The sequence below is a fragment of the Hetaerina americana genome, unplaced genomic scaffold (assembly GCF_022747635.1).
Source record: "Hetaerina americana unplaced genomic scaffold, ioHetAmer1.1.p SCAF_81, whole genome shotgun sequence".
In the NCBI taxonomy this organism is placed as follows: domain Eukaryota; kingdom Metazoa; phylum Arthropoda; class Insecta; order Odonata; family Calopterygidae; genus Hetaerina; species Hetaerina americana.
In genome coordinates, this window is record NW_027287439.1 from 1,024,876 (window position 1) to 1,045,612 (window position 20,737).

Consider the following 20,737-nt stretch of genomic DNA (forward strand, 5'->3'; position numbering starts at 1 on the left):
ATTTCTTAGTGACAAGGATTGGAATACACTGGTGGGTGAAGGAAGAGATGGTATTAAGGTGGGGAACAATAAATTACTGCGGGGAGAAAGAAATTGAATTCTACAGAAGGGTTAATCATCACCCACACTTGGTTTAGACACCACAAAAGGTGTGGGTATGCATGGAAAATGCCAGGTGACTTGGAAAGGTATCAGTTAGACTATACATACCAGTATTGTGGTAATTTGTATTATGGTTATTTCGATTCCCAAAATTTCCCATGAGTGGATGCTGACTCAGTTCGCAATTTAGTAATTATGAAATGTAGCGTTTGATTCAAATAGATAAACCAGGGAAGGCAGCTTGGGGAATGGAATGTAGAAGAATTTACTCCATTGAAGAGGAGGGTTATTAAGTACCAGTAATTTTTTAAATTGCAATTGGATTTTCATACTGGGTCTGGATTAAGGTTCCATGAAAGTTCAATCACTTGCATAAAGGGATTCCACACATTTAAAATATTTGAGAAATGTTGCCTTAACTTGAAGAGCTCATTTTCTTGAAAGGTACTCAAACACTATGGACAATACCATCTAGAATTTGAAAAGGTAAAGACTAATAATTTAACATTCAAAGAAATTTTTGGATGTAAATGGTGGTGGAAAGTGACAAGTTATGGAATGTATCAAAGAAGGTTAGCAGAATCATACACTTACCTGGAGCTCATTAACTTACTGAAAATGAAAAATGGAGCAATGGAAAACTCTGTGGATGAAAAACACTTCTGCAATGAACTTTTAGGGATAGCTTGGATTATTAACAAAATTTTATTGCATATAGAGATGAAAATTGGTTTATTAACAATAACTCTTACCAATTTAATACATCACTGCAGGGAATGCATTATCTACCAATATGTGTCTAACAAACATTTGGAAATAAACCTTAGGCAGACTTAGAGAAACATTTCCTGGGATCTTAATTGAGTGTAAAAATTGAAGAAAAACTTTACTTACGGTTATCTAATGGAGTTGGAATTCTCTAAGAATGTTTAATGTGGAATGCATTCTATTAAGTAACCATATCCAGAAAGAATGTGATTTCAATTTTGAATGTTCTTGATGCCTAGTTTGGTATCTAAAACATAGCAAACTAGGTAAAAGCCATGAATTTTTGTGCATGGGTGGGTCGAGAGGGTTTTAATAACAAAAATGCATGGGCTTTTCAATTTGTGCAAGAAATTACTTCCAAACCTGAGGAAATGATGCATACATGTTTTCAGTATGAAATGTCATTGTGAAAACAAATTATAACTGACAAACTTTAAAGAAACATGAGCAGAGCAAGCTTTAAATATATATTTTTTATATAAACAAGCAAAGGGTGATGCACTGCCATAAAAACTCGAGCCTTTTTAACAAAAAAAATTAAAGAAGTGATGTTAAAGGAGGCACTTCAGAATGTTCAATATTTGTAAATAGCCAACACTTTCAAAGTAGAGAAACTCTTTCTTTGGTTGCACATCCATAAAGAGGACTAGAGACTCTTGTCAATTATGTTGACAGAAATCTAAAATAGCCACACAGTGATTCCTTTTCCAGAAATGAAGTGTTAACTTGGAAAGATTGTGCAGTAAAATTATAATAATAATGGTAACACAAAATACTTTCTTGACAATATTTGGCAAATTATGATGTAGTTAATCATGCCATTACATTAACAAAAACTATTAAAAATACCCTAAAATGCTTTTGTTAGTGTATACATATTTCACACATACATACAAACATATATGTGCACATATGCAATCCAATATAAAATGTACAAAGTAAACTGCAATAGTTATGGCATACTTATCATCAAAATGAAAAATAATTTTTACCATAGCACACACAACTATTTAAAAATAATTGATAATTCCAAGCATTTCAAAATTCCTAAAAATAATATTTTAAAATCAACCTTATAAAGGTCATTGTAAATCACAAAGTAATGAACAATTACAGCTTGTCACAAACAGACAATACTATTTTAAACGTAGACTTGAAAAAAAAGGAACTAATCTTTGGGAATTGAAACATGCTCCACTAAATGTCAAATAACTCTTTATGTTCAATCTATAAAAGGCATATAAAATGAATACCTGTTCAAAAAGAATCAACAACCTGGAATTTTCTTTATGGCTGACTGAATGGTAAAAAGGATGCAGCCAACAAACCATGAGAGATCCAACAAATTAATTCAATACTTTCACATGATATCAAGTACTCCAGTATTCTTCCGTTCAAATATCTGTATAAGAGTAGGAATAATATCATTTTAATATCATTCAATCTTGCAAGACCAATAAAAATCATCTAATTATGTATTCACGAGGACTTTCACAGTGATAAATCTCTCTTTCCAATTTCAACAATGCCCTATAGTTATGGAATTTAGTAATTTGTATGAGTTGAATAATATTACATTAGATGACCTAAAGTAAGAGGTGATGATATTCACCATTTCACCCACTGCATGCCTTAACAGTCCACTTAATTCAAAGAATTGATGGGCAGGATATTGGATCACTGTCATAGACACTGGCATTTTTTCGAACATATGCTTATCGATGGAGGCACTCGAAACAGTTAAATACCCTTATACAAACAATTCTATCATACTCAAGTGAGTCTGACCCATCACATCACAATCGAACTTGAATTATAAATACATAAAACTAAAAAAAATGGCACCACTGGGCACATTTGATTAAGGGAGATGCTCATCAAGTTAACAAAACCAGATAGCCAACATCATCAAATGGGTAGCACATGGCATTCAAGCACACTTTAAAAATGCCAGGCAAGACCATGGCTTTTAAAGCACTCACTTCATTCATACTCATCCTGAGTATAAACTTTGGCCACATTAAAAATCACGCCTCAATGTCAACATTCTTTAAAAATGCAATTTTCCACCTTTAACATTTATTTAAACATGGGAAAAATTATTTAATTGAAACTTAAATCCTATTGCAGAGCAAAAGTGAAGGATTGTGAGCCTTTGCTGCTACTTTTTTTTAACTCGAGTTCCTGCAATCAAAGCTAAAAATTCCTACATTGCCTTAGCATTTGGTAATTCAGCAAGCTTACACCATTGGGAAAATATCAAGGACTTATCGATTATAGCATGGTAACTAACCCCTCTCATCAATGGTCAAGCCATATTGTGTCATGTCATGCCTCACATAAAAGTTGTGTCTAACAATTCTGCACTTTTGCCAAGTTTAACAAGTTTGGGCCCACATCGTTGGTTCAATTAAGTGGCCTGCACCAAATTGCTCGCAAGTGAGGCCTACAGCCAGTGACTAAAATACGACGGTTCCCACTCTTTCATGTTCACAAGTCTAACACCAATGCTGGGTGAGATCAGCACACAGAGGCAATTGCCAGCCAAGCATACCCACCCAAGGTGCCTCCAACTAAAGTGTTGAAGTAAACAGAGCGGCCAAAGCGTGTGAAAAACAGTGGAATTGAGACGAGGGAGAATATTAAGAGGCTGGGCAAAGTGGAACGCAGGCCCAAATTTTGCTTGAACACAGGGCCATTGCCATTTTCACCACAGCCCCAGAGAAGTGCATTTGAAGGCCCCACTTTGGCATTGGTGGCAGAGTCACTAGAATAAAAGCTTTTCAGCAATCTGGAAAAAAGAAAACAAAACGTTCCATACAAGAAAATATTCCATAAATGGCAAAAATATCAACATTTACGTATTAACGTACACATACATATTAACATAACATAACACTTCATAAGTTTCCTGTGTTCTCGCAAAACAGAGCCCCTAAATGCCTGTATTCAAGTTTAACCATGGTTGGGCATTTTTAGTGGCATGAGGGAAACCAGTGATCACGTCACATTAAGGTGTTCAGAAGTAATAGGCCAAGAGTCATTATGAACTAGTTTCATGGACAAGTGTTAGGGATCATAAAATTTGGTGATAGGAAAAATCCTTCTCTTTTGTTGGAAAAGGATCCTTGGGAGTGTTATGGAAGTTTTAGGGGCAACATTTTCTTTATTCTTTAAAAGAAACAACTGATCAATAAGTTAAAGAGACTAAGAATGACAGAGGAGAAAGAGATGAACATACCCAATGCAATAGAGCACTAACAAAAATCATCAAGTGAATGGCATTTGGAGGCATACATTCTTCCAAGGTAACCGCTTCAGAAGTTGGAATCTTTCAGCAATTTAGTCAATGCATAAGCTGAAAACTTAGGGAACTGAAAATCTGTGCAATGTGAATTCCAAGCATTGAATTGAAGATAAGTAAAGCCTCCTTGAAGTCTGAGGAAGTTGGGAAGTATTTTCTTTGCCATATCTCATCGCATTTTATTACCAATATTTTTGTGTGCTCGAAAGAATCTTTTCAAAGATCGTATTTTGACTCAGAAAAGAATATTAAACACTTGCCCATCATTGTCTACTCTGAATAAGGATGATTACAAATCTACATATTATCATTTTTCACACTGATGAGAGAACTGAATGAAAAATGCTTAATAATATGCTGAGTAAAGGACACCTACGCAAAAAAAAATCCAAGATTTCATTCATGCACCTCAAGCTATCATATTGAAATGAAATAATACAGGAAACAATGAAATGACCCACAATAAATTGAATGACAATTCATGGTACCTATGCCACATCTACTGCCTCATTTATAGTGGTCATTTACCATGGAAAACTGGAGGATTAACTTACTGAGCTGAACCTTAAGAAAAATTTTATATTTTATCTAAAGTTAAGAAGTGGTTCATCTCATGTGATGATAATAATAATATTTGAATTGGCCGAAACAAGACTGTAGAAAACTTGAGAGTTGTTTTTTGACTGACTGATCACTCTTCTGATGACTAGACAGAACTGTATTTAGATTACACATGTTGTAAACCTGTCTCAGTTCCAAAGTCCAAGATGTCACATTGCCCTTGAAGTACAAGGTACAGTGTTTCCTCATATTCTTGAGTATAAAAATCATAAAAAGATTAGCTCCCAAAAACGTAAACCTAAATAGTTTTAAGCAAGTAGTATGATTTACATACCAGATAAGGAGTGCAACAAAAATTTTCAGGGTACCACAAACCTGTGCGCTACAGTCAAGTTTATCAACAATTTACCCCAGCACGCTCAACTTTCTGATGCAACACCTAAGTGGCAGTGTCTATTTTTTTTTTACTTTATGTTACAAGACAGGTGAATGAGTCACCCCCTGAGTTCTAAGCACATTAAAGAATTTAATTATAGCTAAGCTTGGCTGAAATAAAACATTAGGCTATTAGAACTCAAATATGTAATATTGCATATCTGGCAATCTAGTTTCTAATAGCACATGTAGAAACATAATCAAAAATAGCCATTCAAACAGCTTTTACTAACATTAGTTCTGACTTCCTATTTGGGGTGATATATCACATCATAGTATTTCATAATCATTTTCTGGCCATCAGACACACGTATTTAGAGCAAATATTTCCTGCTAGAAGAGGGATCATGGCAAATACATGAGAAGAATCCATTACAATGAAAAAAACATTGCTTTTGAACAAAAACATAGTCCTTTTGAAAGATGTCTCCTTGAACAAACCCATCCCTTTTGTCTTCAACTATGCTTGATATATGAAATAGAAAGAGCTCAAAATAAATTTACAGAAGAAACCAATAGATTTTCGAACACTAGAAAAACAGTAATGAATCCTTTCATTCTCCAATAAAGCTAAACACCTATTGACAAATTTTAACAACATGAAGAGGATTCATATTCACAAGAATATATTGGTGACAACAAATTGTTTAAACTGTAAGATAATTTAGTAAATGCCTTAGTTTGTACATACCGATCTTTTTCCACAAACAATGAATGAATCCAACGCTGAAAATGAGATTCTTCAACAGGGACAGAAGACATTGGAATCCGGCGAACGTGAATATGTACAGCTTTGCATTTTCCCAAAAGGAAATCTGTAATTTAACACAAAATTGATAACTATTAATTAGTCAAAGAAAGGGAATATGAATAAATGGCTATTGGAGTCATTATCAAGGCCCCAGAGAGGCAGTCATGTTAAAGATTTTATGCATCAAAGAGGCAATGGCATTGATTAAAAAATTCACCTATCAATGCATTTAGGTATTTCAACTTATTTCTTAGGAAGAATACTCTAGCTTATATTTTCGTTAAATTAACTCTTAAAATTTGTAACTGCAAGCAATAAGGTAATAAAATAAACACTTTATTTATGAAAATGACTTATTTTCTTCACTTACAATAAATAAAAGTTTGATGACCACAAATATTAATAATGATTATGTATTCGTGGAAAGTCAAATCATTGTGTGCAGTGACAGCAGTTCACCAGGTATATTTCATACAAAAAAAGAGTATGGTTAAAAAACCTGACAATCACAACAGAAAATTCTGAGAATTCATGGACTTTAGCTAATATAGATGCCAAAGTAACATGCATTTTGGTTTTGGTGAAACTATTACAGTAGTTTAATCTTCTAAGTGGTATACATGGTACTTCCCTTTATTATTACTAGGATTAATGGCTATCTGAGGGTGAGGGTAAACTATTTGCTGAGTTTGAAAGGTGACACTCCTAGAGCCAATTATTTAACAGTTCCACAGCAAAAAAACAGTGTTGGCTATAAGATATTCGTACTTAAAAATCACAGGTTTGGAATAAAAAGTCTCAAGAATTTTGCAGACAAACAGGTTAAAAATGTGTACAAATGAACTATAGATAACTTACATTAATTTCAACACTTAGCTTGATGTATCATATATATCTGGACTTCTTCCTTTCTCTAAAATTCTTACTGGCCTTATTTTTAATTACACAAACTTTCCTGCAGTCACTTTCAAAGTCTAATGAGTTTGCCTCACTGTCAAACTCTTCACCAGTATCATACAAATTCTCAAAATCACCTTTCCACAGCCTCAGACTCCAAATAAATTCAGGAAATATCATAATTACCCTTTATTAGAAACAGCTCTACCCTCATTTTACTCATTTCAAAACAGTGAGACTCGAGAGCGTCCATGGACGCTCTCGAACAATTAGAGATTAGAAGGCACTTGGTGAACCCCAACACGACACTTTGTAATGAGCAATTATTCCCATACCCCTCTCCACTCCTCTCCGAGAAATTAGCCTGGAAATGGTCAAAACAATCCATCAACGCACCTGCGAGCCCCCACCCCTCTCAAATCCTTCCAACCCTCCCCGCCCCCACTCTGTCCTGAGGGTATATATTCTTTCTCTGTCTGTTTTGCAAATTTGTACCTGATGATGCCGCAAGTCGGTGAAACACGTTGTACCGTATAATAAAATCTGTGGAAAAGTACGAGTCTTTCTTTATTTTTTAGTAATGGATATTAAATACTTCCACGAAGTGAAGCCTGAAATAATAGAATATATTAACCTTGTAATGTGTAGGAAACCAAGCTATTGTTTGCTGAAACCACATTTACATTTAAGATCAATATACTTTTGTTCATTTGATAGTATTCATCACTATTCATCACATTGATAGTAGTAGTTCAGTGAGGTTCAGCTGACCTCACTAAATAATGGCTTTCGGCTTTTATCGAGTGAATATTGGAAAAAAACATACATACCTGAATAGGAAAAGAGGTAAAATGCTCAACAGAAATAAAGGTGAACTGAAAAATTAATAGCGGCTAAATCCATTACCTAATTTTTTCTTATCAATTTAGAAGCCCTGGAGTTTGGCCACATGTTCCATTTCAATATATCTTCCCAGTCCAAATAAGACAATCAATCAAACTTTTGATTAAATTTATAGCTTAAGATAAATGAGGAAAGGATTTTGGCAACCATCACATTGAGAGATGCAATCTTCTGCTTTCGCGTAGGATTATACCACCACAGACCTTACCTTCATTCATATAAAAATTTGACTCAGTCATATAAAAAGTGACTTTGAAAGTCACTACAAACCACACAAATAGATTTTAAATAACATAAAAACTAACCAACTAGATGTGGTGCTCTGGTACGAGATCCAATTGAGTTGCATGTGCCAGCATATGCAACAGTGACATCATACACTGCATCTAAGCGCTGGTGCAGATGTCGAGTAACCAGCCAAGCACCTTTGGCTCTTGGTGTCAGGTGGTGCTCCAAGGGAGTAAGTCCAGCTTTGATGGCAACCTCCCTAGATTTTGTGGCACGCCCTTTATCACCGGGATCAAACCGGGTACCTTCAGGGAATATCACCACCCAAGTCTGCAGAGAGAGTATTTGATTCAGGTGAAAAATAACACATTAAGAAATAAATAGCATCAGCAGAAATGAACTCTTCTGACATATGATAAAATTATTTACACAACAAGAATTATAATTATTAATAGAGTCATGGACTAAAAAAGAACGACAGACATAATGAAATGATCTCATTATTAATACTTTCAGCACAAAAGTCGCCATGATCAACACACGATTTTTTTCAGATAATGTCATTATCCCTTAGGTGACTATTTTCTTGATAGCTTTAAAGATAAATAACAATAGATAATTCCAATTTTTATTCTTTAATCTCTTTTTTTTACTTCATTATACAAGATTTGATTAACGTTCAGAAAATTATTATAAATAATAATTTTTTATGGATATTTTTCATAAATTCTACATTTCTCTTTAAAATAGCTTGGAAATCTATGTAAAAACAAAATTTAGAAATTACACTTGACACCCAGAGGGTTGAAAGAACACCCAGTAGAACTTCCTAATGATATTAGGCCAGCAAATTTAGTCATGGAGAGAGAATATGATGATGATAGCTCAGGTTCGGACTTGACTGGGAGATGGAGAAGGAATTTAAGGGAATGAAATCAAGCAATATAAACTTGAGCAGGTAAAACAGTTTATGTATCTCAGAAATGTATTCCACCATGATGGTCAAAGTAGTAGGGGCATAAGAAGAAGAATTATGCAAGTCCAAGAATCTTACACAAGGAAGAGGGCATGGTTGATAGGGACACGAAGTATGGATGTTAAGAAAAAGACTAGTAAAATTTTGGTATGGAGTGTAGTTTTACACTGATTGGAAAGTTGGTTGCTGAAGCAAGATGATAGGTGTATATGGATGCTCAAGGATTTGAGATCTGGAGATGGAGAATAATAGAAAGGGTAAAATGGACGGAGATTAAAACAAACAATAAAGTACAAATCATGGTGGGAGAGAAGAGGGGATTGTTGGAAAAAATCCAAAGGAAGCACAGCATTCTGATAGGGATGTTGAAGATGGTGATAGAGGGGAGAATGTTAGGCAAACTAGGGAGGGTTATGAATAGGATAGGAATGTTGGATGGAATGAAGATAGGTAGGAAGTATACTAAATTGAAGAGGGACTTACTGTAGTGCTAGATGTTAGGTTGAGTTTTATTGGGAGGAGTAAGTAAATGAACTGCTGTACAATTGTAAACATAGGCTGTGTCCATCGAAAACTTATGTTAACCAGTAGAACATCAATAATAATAAGTATCTACCATTAATGGTACATGATCAAACCACTGCAATACCAGACCAACTTATGCAAAGTATTATCATGCAATAACTGGAAGACTGAAAGTTAAACTCACTAAATGCTTGTTTAAGGTGATATTATGGTGAATGTTATGGATATGAAGTATTCACCTTTATTTACCACTTAACACTCACCGGAATGCGTGTATCCTTAAGATATTCAATGCTCTTCACCATTTTGTTAGCTTCAAAATGGCTACGTTTCACATAAATACATCCATGCTGATAGAAGTAATAACCATATAAAGGCAACATCTGTAGTTCATGCTTCATGACAAATCTGAGGTGACCAAGAGATCCCTGCTCCACAGCCACCATGTTGGTGAGAATCCAATCAACTAAAATACCACATAATTTATGTTAAAATAATGCCTTTTTAAAAATTATCCATTTTTCATCAATTAATAGCATGAAACAAGTTTCAATCACTATGAAAAAAAATTTAACTACAATATACACAAAGCAAGTATGACTCATAAAAAAAACTCTCAATTGAAATAAGGTATCCTCTTTAAATTGTACTAAGAAATTAGTATTTATTCATAAAGTACTGAATATTTTCAAAGGGAAAAGACAACAGGAAATCATTTAAATAGGTAAAAGCCTTCCATTACATCACATGGACCATACATTCCCATAAATTAACGTCCAAGACTACTTGATTAAAACTGTCTACAAAGGCTACATATTTTATATTTCTATGACATCTCTCATTTAAATACACAATAATGAATGGGATATGGCTTAGTTCTCCAAGCATTATGCATGTACACATATTTTGATGTTTTCAAACTGCAAGATATGTGCAAACATTAGGCCCAAGATTTCATTATCACTAGTTGTGAGTGTTGCCACCTAATTTTAGTTAAATTTCACTCACATTTCAGATTATTTTCCTGTAATTGAAACACTGTTCAAAACACTCATTTATTATAACTGAACTGGATAAAAAATTTCAAAGGCCTAATAGACAAAATGAACAACAATACCAACAATAAAATTGGCAAAAATGATTTGTTGTACATGAGTTTATTTACATGAGAATTAGTAGGTATGCAAAAGTATCAGCAATTATGGTGCAAGAAGAACACCAATTATAAACAATAAGAGGTCACAAATGACTAATGCAGTTTCTGGAATGAACACTCTAAGCAGCAAGACTACAATTAATGCCGAAAGATCTACAATAAGGTTGAAGGAGCTCACAATATATATTTATCGCAGTTTGGAACCTGAGGCTGGTAGCATCAATTTTACTTAGACAAGGAGTTGAGTGAATGGCCATAGAGTAAATTGGAAATATTAGTAACTTTACATGAGATTTTTATGTGGTCACATTTTGGGTGTTGGGATAAAAAAAGATATTATTTTTCACAATAAGGGTGAGTTTATATCATGCTTTGGATGATGAGTCCAAAGTATAATCTATCTTTCATTCCGGTTTTCTTACAATTCTTGAGAGCAGACTATAGTATGCTTAAAAATGATTAATTTTCTCACTCTATCCCCTTATCTACTTACAGGAATAAATGGCCCACATGTTTTATAACTAGATCAATATACTAGAAGTGATTGGGACAATCTTAATCTTAGTGGTATTAAAGAGAAACCAGCTACTTGATGATGACAAAGGAAAACTCCAGGACTCTTGAATTTACAGCCAATAGCATAATGCATATTCAATAAACTATACACATATAAGGTGGTGAAATTGTACTGAAAACGTAGCTCAACTTATGGAAAATGCATTATTGGATAATTTTTTTCAGGAGTTTCAAATGGCACTTCCCTTATCACCAGGCCCATATGCATTTTCTTCCAAGCAACTTGGAGTAATTAGACAAGACTAATATGTAATTCTTCCTTCAGGGGAATGCTACCATCCCATTGCTCAGACTGGGACTCAACTATGCACACTTTTCTGCAGGTGAGACAGTTTTGAAAACAGTCATGGATAATGAATTCTCTAGAAAGGAAAGCAAAATCCTATCATGAATTTAATGGTACGATGACAATAAATATGATCAACATCCCATCCCCTTTTTAACTTCTCTTGAAAATAAAATGTATTCCTCATTAGTCATCCACTTCAGCATTACTGATCAAAAATTAAATTGATTAAAAGTTAAAAATGCAGTAAGTCAGACTAGAAATTTACCTGCAATTAAGATCAAAGTTGAATCATTCATTTTATAAGACCAAATGGAAACTTGAGCTGTGATTTAATTTTTCCTCTGAACTCAAAATGTAACCAAACTAGTTTTAAAAAGAATTCAAGTACAATACTCCACAAATTATGTACAAGTACATATTACCCATTGAAATGAATTGATCATCGCACAAAGTTTGATGAGTCTAAAATTTCTGTACAAATTATAAACATATTTGATCTGAACCAAGTTCCCACATCCTCCAGTTTGATACCTGGAAAAATAATATTGGAAGACAAAGAAAAAGTTTTACCACATTAAAAGGAAACAGAAAAAAATGATAACCAATGGCAAGTGTTGACAGATTAGATACTTCTTGATCAGGGTTAACCCTCTGCATTATAGGGGCTAATTGGCCCCTATAAAATCTTTCTCAGAGCCCCCTATGAAGAAAGTATTCATTTATACATTGTATGCCAGAGAACAACCAATACAAACTCATCGTGCCACCATAGAATAACTATGCACATGATTTTGTTTTATATAGTGCAAAATGTTAGGCACCCATAACCTCAGGATTCTATAGTTATGTGGCCCAACAGGATGCAATAGGTGTAATTGGCCAGATGTTGACCCTATGCATGATAGTCTATACATGTATAAACACAGTTTAAGATGACATTTACCAGTTGACTGATGATTGGCAATATAAAGGACGGTTTCCTTTTTCTTAAACACCTCCTCAGTATCACCATAGAAATACACCTAGAAAATATTGAGAAAATATTAATTCAAAGTTGAGAGAGAATGAATAATTCAATTGTTATTTTAAAAAATTTACTATATGAAAATATATACTTAGGTAAGGTGTAATATTAACAAGAATCATTGGCCTGTCTTCATTTAAATGTTAAATGAGGCAGATTTGAATCCACTTTAAATTCTGCTTACTTTCAATTAACACAAACATAATCCTATATAAACTATAGATAAATTATAATTACAAGGTACACACACACAGTATTTCCACTGGAAGTTCCTTAGTGTGGAAATTGTGGGGCAAAGGTGATTCTCAAGCAATATAAAGATCAGTTTTCTTATAACTAGCAAACATTAACTTATTTATTACAGTAAAGTTTTGCAGCCAATTGTGAACTTAGTAAACATATCTGAAGGTGAGATGGGTGGCACAGGGAAGTGGTAGGTTTTGGTTTTGCAGATTTCTGGATGAATTATGATATATTGAAAGATTTGTTTCAAAAAAATGCCCCTGAACAATAAAACATTGAGTTTAGGAAGATTGAAACCAATGGCCTTTAAAATGTGCCCATTATAACAATAACTGGAGCGGTAAGCAACAGGCAATATGGCAACAACTATGATTGTTAATGCATGAGTAGTGGTTTACGCATTTGGGAATCGAAAGCAAATACCTCCAGTGAACTGTAGTGAACTAGGATACCAGATTGATACCTGGGTTTGTGGGCTTTCAAATATTAACCAGTTATTATGCTATCCATATCCACTCATTTACAAAGAGGAAATAGTTCAGAATTAAAGTGAACACTGATGAATTGAATAACATATACAAGACTGTTTAAAGCCATTAAGACTTGCATAATCATATTAGTTACATATGTTTTCATTTTTTTGGGAAATACCAGAAAATTGAATTCTTAGAGAGATAAAAAAAATTCAATACAGTTACAATTTTATTAAAAACAGAATTTTCAAAAATTATAAGTGAAAATCACTGTGAGAAACAATAGTGAAATAGCTAAGATAGGGAAGTAAGACCAAACTTTTAGAAGGCAATATAAAACCATTTTATCTTTAAATACAAAACATCTAATTAATTACTTTAATGAAGTAGTTGAGTGAGACAATTCATTAAAAGTGCATCTTATAACATCTACCGCATTTTGTGATTTTCCTGGGATTATACAGAATGAACTTTTATCTATTGTAAGAAAGAAATCTATAAAACCCATTTTGTAGTTTCAGTAACTGATGAAGGCTCAGTTGACAACAGTATTCTATAACCTTATGAAGATGGAGAAGTTTAAGTAAGATTTCTGCATTTTCAAGAGGTCAGTTTGAATTGAAGAGCTTATTCCCTCCTACTTCATATGCTGAAGACTTAGGGCTACTTTAGGCTTAAAGATTAGAGGAATTTCCGGAACATACGATGGAGCCATGGTGATGTTGAGGAAAGAAAGAGGCCTACACACAAATCTCCGCAAAAACTGCAAACATGTTCTTTTCATACACTACTATGCTCATCAGTTAAACCTGGTTCTTTCACCATAATCCAGATTCATGAAATCTGCCAGTGTACTTCTTTACTAATGGTGATTTTTCCAACTTGTTCCGTAAGTCAGCTAAAAGGAACCTGGCTTTACATACCTACATGAAAATTTTTCCAGACATACGTCCAACATCTTCAATATCCACAAAATGGAAAATATAAGCAAGCACAAAAACTACATGAGCATTTTACTGGAAATTTAACATTATGGTCTTTGATTTCAATTTGTTCTTTTTATATTCAGGGCCATATTCCCTTATTGTGATATTTTATTTTAAATACTAGAAGAAAATATTATGGACATAACAATTTGCAAAAAGAAAATAATTGACTTTAAGCAGCATACTCAGTAGATAAGGAGTTCAAGTTTAGGAGCAGACGTTTTGCCCTCTTCTCAGATGGTAGCTCTATGAAAAAGAATCACAGTGATTCCAATCTCAGGGAAAGATAGAGTGACATACTATTGATGTTCATCAAATGAAATTATGGGTATTATTCATAGGAATATCTCCAATAGATACAGTGATACTTGAACAACTTGAGGTATAATTTTCCTGAACAGGCACTGAGTAAAGAAGGCTGTGGGATTTTTAGAAGTGAACTACTGTTGGCCAACTTTGATCCGAGCATGAAGAAAAGTAGTGTTTGAATTCAAACAATACTTAAGCTACCTGAAACTACTTTCCATCATGCACTTCTATGCTCCCTAAGCCTAATTTTAACCAGCTGTATCATTTATCCAACATAGCTTGAGCCAATGGTACACTGAATCTCATATAAGCATTTGCTTTGGAAGGGTTGTTTGCATTTGGAAGAAAGGCAGAGTATGACTTCATTCCGTGTAAGAACTAGAGCACAGGATAATGAGAGTAAAAGTTATGGAAAAAAAACTGCACTATATTATCCCAATATTGACTGCCTGAACAATTGAGATATTGAAATGTCTATCCAACTTTTAAAGAGAAGATGTTTTTTGTCTCAACTTTGCGTGGAAAAAACACCAAACCACCAAGAGTCCACTGGATACCAAATTATTTTACATATGGACAAAAGCAGTTTCTTAAAAACGCATATACAGATAACAAATAACACAAAGGCTTGAATTATCTCCCAGCGACTTTCTCAGTACACTGAACAAAAGCTGAGATAATTGAAAGTACAGAAAATAAATTTCAAAAAAATTATAGTGAGGTAAGAAACTATATTCCATGGCAGCAGGATGTGAAGGATGAACTTGTGCCTAACCACCTTGCCCTTTGCATAAAATGTAAGGTCAAATTAATTTCACCTTTTAAGATGAAAAAAAAGAGTAAGGACCATGTTTTATAAAGTGAATGTAATGAAAACTGACGAGAAAATGATTAAGGCACCAATCATGTTCCAGAAGAGAATAGATTGTACTCAGCACACATATTTGATGCTACTGAGAATAATTAAAAGATAAAAGCTTGCACAGTATCATGAGAAAATCATTAGTTACTTATAATGCAATGCCCTAAGGAGCTTCAACTGGATTGGATATTTTGTCATTGCCAGAACAATAAAAACTTGACAAGAAATATAAAAAGCAATAAGTATTTGTAGCTGTGAAAAAGCCAAAAGATAAGCAAAGGAGGAAGAAGAAAAAACTCATTGGATTGGGTCAACTTTGGTAACTGTGATGGCAAAATTCAGGATCAAAATATACCAGAATCATCGGAGGAACAAGTACTTGGATTAGAACTTGGGGAAGAGTTGTGAAGGGAGCATACTAGAAGACCTAAGAAATAAGGTTATGTGAAATTTGAAAAAGAGGATAAACAAGGAACAGAAGAAATGCTCTGGCAGAAAGAGTTGCAAAATGAAAAAGACATGTTAACCTATAACTGAAGTTTTTCAATGCCTAATAGGTGAACATTGAATAAGTAGAGCTGTAATTACATCCAATTAAAAATAATGACAGGGAGTTTATTATTTTTAAAGGTATGAGACGATGTAATATTGTGTATGCAGGTTGAGCCAGAAATGTAAAAACCCCACAGGGATTGACCATAATGAAAGAAAATATTCCTTTAAAGTGCATACTTGTTCCTCTTTTAAAGTAAATAATCCACAATTTTCTGTTCTCACTTAGTCCTAACATAAAATTGTGGATTATTTACTATGAAAGAGAGTAGCACATGTGCATTTTAAATTAAATGGGAGAGAGATCACTAATATAGAGTAATATTAACGTAGACCAATCATATATCATCAATGATTACTACCTCAAAAGTAGAGGCTGAATAACATTTTGATGCAGTACAAAAATTTACTTTCTTGGCTTCTGAAATATTTGACTTTGATCTGACATAAGCAGCAATATCTAAACCAACAACTATTTTTCCGCCATTTTTTGACAAACAAAGCAATATGCCTGTGCAGCCTCAATCACAAGGGGACACATTGAAAACATAAGTGTCTGAAAATGAAGCTTTAAATTGTCAGCATATTTCTTTTGCTATTGTAATTTTTTCTTTGGAGTTTATTAATATCTTCTTCTGGTATCAGCAAATTAAAGGGGACACAGATAATTAGGAAAAATGCATTTGAAAATAACAGCTTCTTAAAAGTTAATAAGTTTTTATTACTGCAGTGAAATTTCACACAACCAACAATAAAACCAGTGATTTTCTCTTTTAACATATCACTCACATAACATATGATTAAATGAAACTCCCAGTATTGATAATTATTAGTATACCGTTTTTTGTTGCTTACAGTTAACGAAAAATTGAATGGTCAGAAATTAAAACAGAACATGTTTCAATGGACTAAGGCTAGTATTCTACAATAACAGAAACCTAGCTTCTACGATAAGAGTGAGGATTAATAATAGTTACCATTATAAACATTTTATTAAGCATACATTTTTATAATATTTTCTTTACATGCACCTACTTAAAAATGTTCGACATAAGTTCATTCTGCAAACAACTATTTTCCTTATCATATCATTCACAAATGAAAATTATCCAAATCTACCACTCTGCCAAAGCCATTCTAATTAAAATTCTAACAAGGCACAAATAATACTGCATATTTAACGAAAGAAGATTTCATATCGCTACCTGCAATCCAGTGCAATGGTGAAAAAAGAATAGTACAAGCCGCTGGTAAATAGAGTAAGTGATGTCATCCCCATATTGATATGCCCAAGGTGGAAGAACGAGGGAAACACCTTTCCAGATGGACCAAAGAAAGAAAAGCTCAGGTGCAGCACCTAGCATAACCACTGTGGAGACTACATATCGAAGCACACCTATAACCCGCATCCTGGAAAGAAAACGATTTTTCTGAAGTTTCAACTATCCAAACCACCATTACATATAAATAATGACATTATCATGCTACCAGTCCGCAGCAGTATTACAGTGGTATAATCTTCATTATGAATTTTTAAAATTTCAAAAACATTGGTAAGAGACTAAAAATATCTGAAGGATTCTTGCGTGTTTGTCTACAGCCCCCCTATAGACAATAAAAACAATTCCCAGTACATATATATATATATATAATAAAAAGATTTTACAAAATTCGATAGTTATTCACTGCCGCAAGGATACAATTTTGACCATAGAACATAGAAATGAAAATAAACATGCATTTCCACAAGTCTACTCAGATATCTTATTAACAATAAAATAAATATGAACGAATTTTTTTCCAAAACCTCGTCGCACTTCCGAGGTGTTAAGATAGATATATCATCACTTAAAACGTGAAGAATAATTAAAATTTTCACATTAATTTTCCATTGATAAAACTACGGCTAGTACGGGTAGGCAATAAAATGAATATTTGCCTACAATTATGCATTGATATTTTCATACCTACATTTATCTACACGGAAGTGAGATGAATCATTAATGAAATAAATCGAAAACCACAAATCCATTTTGCCTCCAAGGTTAAATACACTATTAACAAAATGCACGTAGTCTATTATTTACCACGATACAGTAAATAGTAAATCAAAGTAATTATTATTCTACAGACAATCTACACCGGTACCTGATTACCTGCAAGCCTATACTTGCCTACGCAATATGCTATTCAGCTGCAGAGTGTTTTGGTATCGATTCCACACCACAGAGTGGCCCAGCAGAAAGAAATGTCGCGCAGCTATTCCATAACTTCACCGAGCGAGAACTTTCTCAAATTAACGGGGTAAACCTTCAAAATATTTCGCACCCATCATTTAGTCCAACAACATAGGCAGACTTAACATGCTCATATGCCAATTGCGAGCATTCCGTTCGAACGAAGTTAAGCTATGAAACTGAAAATTGATGTCATATTCTCACTAATACTAGAACCAATATCTCCAATATTTCAAATTCCCTAAAGGAAAATCAATGAGGAGCACTTTATCGTTGTAAGGAGAATGAAATTTGCCATTAGTATGAAATGAAAACGCCATGTCTGAAGGTACCACTGCGAAATAGGTTTACTGAAGTTATGTTTAAAATTACCAGCCCCATTGGACTGTTTTCTAGCAATATAGTTTCACTCATTACGTTTACAATTTTTACTAAATTCATTTTTAAATATTATCTCTCCAGTAAAATATAAATATGAAAATATTCCAGACAACAAGGGCAAAAAGTAATGCGGCACGCGAATCACTTATGTATTGACTCTTGACGCGGACAATAAGTGAAATATATTAACTCACATCAATTCGTAGGTGCTTCCCTTCCAGTCCTTCATATTGATGGCTTGATGAAACCTGAAAAATAAATAAAGCACTTTGGGTCACATTACACCAACTTACAGAAGTTATAACATGAGGAGAAAATTAATTAAATCGACAATAAATGTTAACAAATAAAATAAAAGTTAACAAACTAATCGGTAGACATTCTGAGAAATAACATATTGCCCAAAAAACCTTTATCTAATCCAGTGAAGTAGAAGCGATTGAAAACTCATTCACATGCCACTGATTTTTGAACCAACCGGTTTTATCAAAATAAAATACAAGTTTACATTAGCGGGGACACACGATACATGTTCCTTTATTTATATTTCCCTTCACAATAGCTATATGCACTTTCCGTCTGATAATTTTCCTTCAAAAATTCGTGTTTGAAAAATTTAATGTCATCCTCAGCTTGTAGTGAATATTTTTTATCGAACTATGATTAAGATTAAATTCACAAAACATGTTGCGGGTTCATGCCATAGGTATCCTCTGGTCAGACTATTGGTTTCTAAACCTTTTTAATTGGCACTTCACTAAGTAAAGAGAATATTTGTGGCTCTACAAGCGTATATTTTGCAATGTAGAAAAAAATGTAGAAACCATAAATTCCGTCATATTTTTCGGTAGCCATGAAACTAAACAGCATACTTCCTGAATTTGGGCCAGAAAAAAAACAAAATTGTATTTATAGAGATTCCAACGTATAAAACGAAAAAGGCAGGAAACTTTGCTAAATTGTTATTGCCTTATTTTAAATAACACAAATTGGGACGGAATGAAGGGTTAATTGCCGAATTGCTATGATCCGTCAGAAATGTCCCAAATTTTCCAATAATTTCACAGCATGAGAGAATAGAAAAAATATTTCATAAATACATTAATTTAAAGATCGAGCTGATTCTAACTGCATTTGTATCTTTTCCAATTAAGGTATAAAGAGTATTTTTTCAGTTCAATATAATTGGTCCTTCGAAACCAGGTAGACTATCGAATTCGTTCCAGTCGGCCTTATCACAGGCAACGCCTCAAGGCAAGAAGGATTGACTGGTAGAGGAGTGGCCGGTCGAGTGACAGGAAGTGCAGAGTATTTTCTTATGAATTTGAAAGCACAATTTTTCTACGGGTGAAAATTAATTCACGCTCATAAGTAGAAACATAATCTCAGTAAGCCAAGGTGCTGCATGACGGCCTTTGCCAAATATCAAATCAATTGAGGGGGTATAGCCTTCGATTATCTTCCTAGTTGTAGTAACTTTAGGGGAGAAGACCAACAGCTGGTATCATTGGCGCCATTAGGGATGGATGGGAATGGATGAAGGGTCGAGAGAAACCCAGTGTCATGCTACTCTTAACGAAAGTCCGTCCGTCCGTCCACAGATTAACGTCCCATCCGACGGACGGCGTATCACTAGTCAAGTGATCATCCCGATTCCCGATCAGCTTCCTATAAGACATCTACCCGTCTACAGATGTAGCTGAACAGGTTAAGTCGCTAACTAGAAAGACAACAAATCTCTGACAACCCACGATGGTCGTAGAAGTTTGGTTTTATTCAAACCTTTCCCTGGTCGGAAATAATCTAATTGGCACACATTCCTCAATAAATATCACAATTAGCGTTCATTCAAACATTTAGTCTCATACAGGTATCCCCACTGATTTATATTGCTGGAAAGGAACCAATGATTGATAGTTTGTGGGAGTAAACCATAAGCAGGCACACCCGTACTGCGCTGCCATTAAGAAGGCATTATATATACGGACAAATGAGGAAGCCTGTGTTGTGGAGGATGGAGTTCTACCAAATGATCTTCCAAAATGAGGGGAATTTTCTGTTGATGTTGATTCAAATTTGAAAATTAAATAGAGGGCTTAAAAGGAAAGGCGCGAAGCAAAATAAAGGGGGGGGGGTATAAGACTTCACGGAGTACGATATTGAGAGGGGTGTGCCATAAATAAAAATAGGTGGCTAAAA

The 20,737-nt window shown here is 34.0% G+C and overlaps 1 protein-coding gene across 3 annotated transcripts in view; it reads right to left on the reverse strand.

Annotated features, from left to right (window-relative positions):
- Positions 1-803: 803 nt before the first annotated feature.
- LOC139698294 (1-acyl-sn-glycerol-3-phosphate acyltransferase epsilon-like) overlaps positions 804-20,737 on the reverse strand; it is a 63,846-nt gene continuing 43,912 nt past the window's right edge. Inside the window, exons 2-8 of one of the 3 annotated variants that reach the window (XM_071597177.1) lie at positions 18,733-18,786; positions 17,126-17,330; positions 12,415-12,493; positions 9,714-9,916; positions 8,027-8,279; positions 5,862-5,985; positions 804-3,661 (exon numbers count right to left, since the gene is read on the reverse strand). In XM_071597177.1, the coding sequence (XP_071453278.1) occupies positions 3,391-3,661; positions 5,862-5,985; positions 8,027-8,279; positions 9,714-9,916; positions 12,415-12,493; positions 17,126-17,330; positions 18,733-18,767 (1,170 nt within the window). In that variant the 5' untranslated portion in view covers positions 18,768-18,786 and the 3' untranslated portion in view covers positions 804-3,390. Of the gene's footprint in view, positions 3,662-5,861; positions 5,986-8,026; positions 8,280-9,713; positions 9,917-12,414; positions 12,494-17,125; positions 17,331-18,068; positions 18,219-18,732; positions 18,787-20,737 lie in introns of those variants that run through there. The other 2 variants (XM_071597178.1, XM_071597179.1) reach the window with 2 other exon arrangements.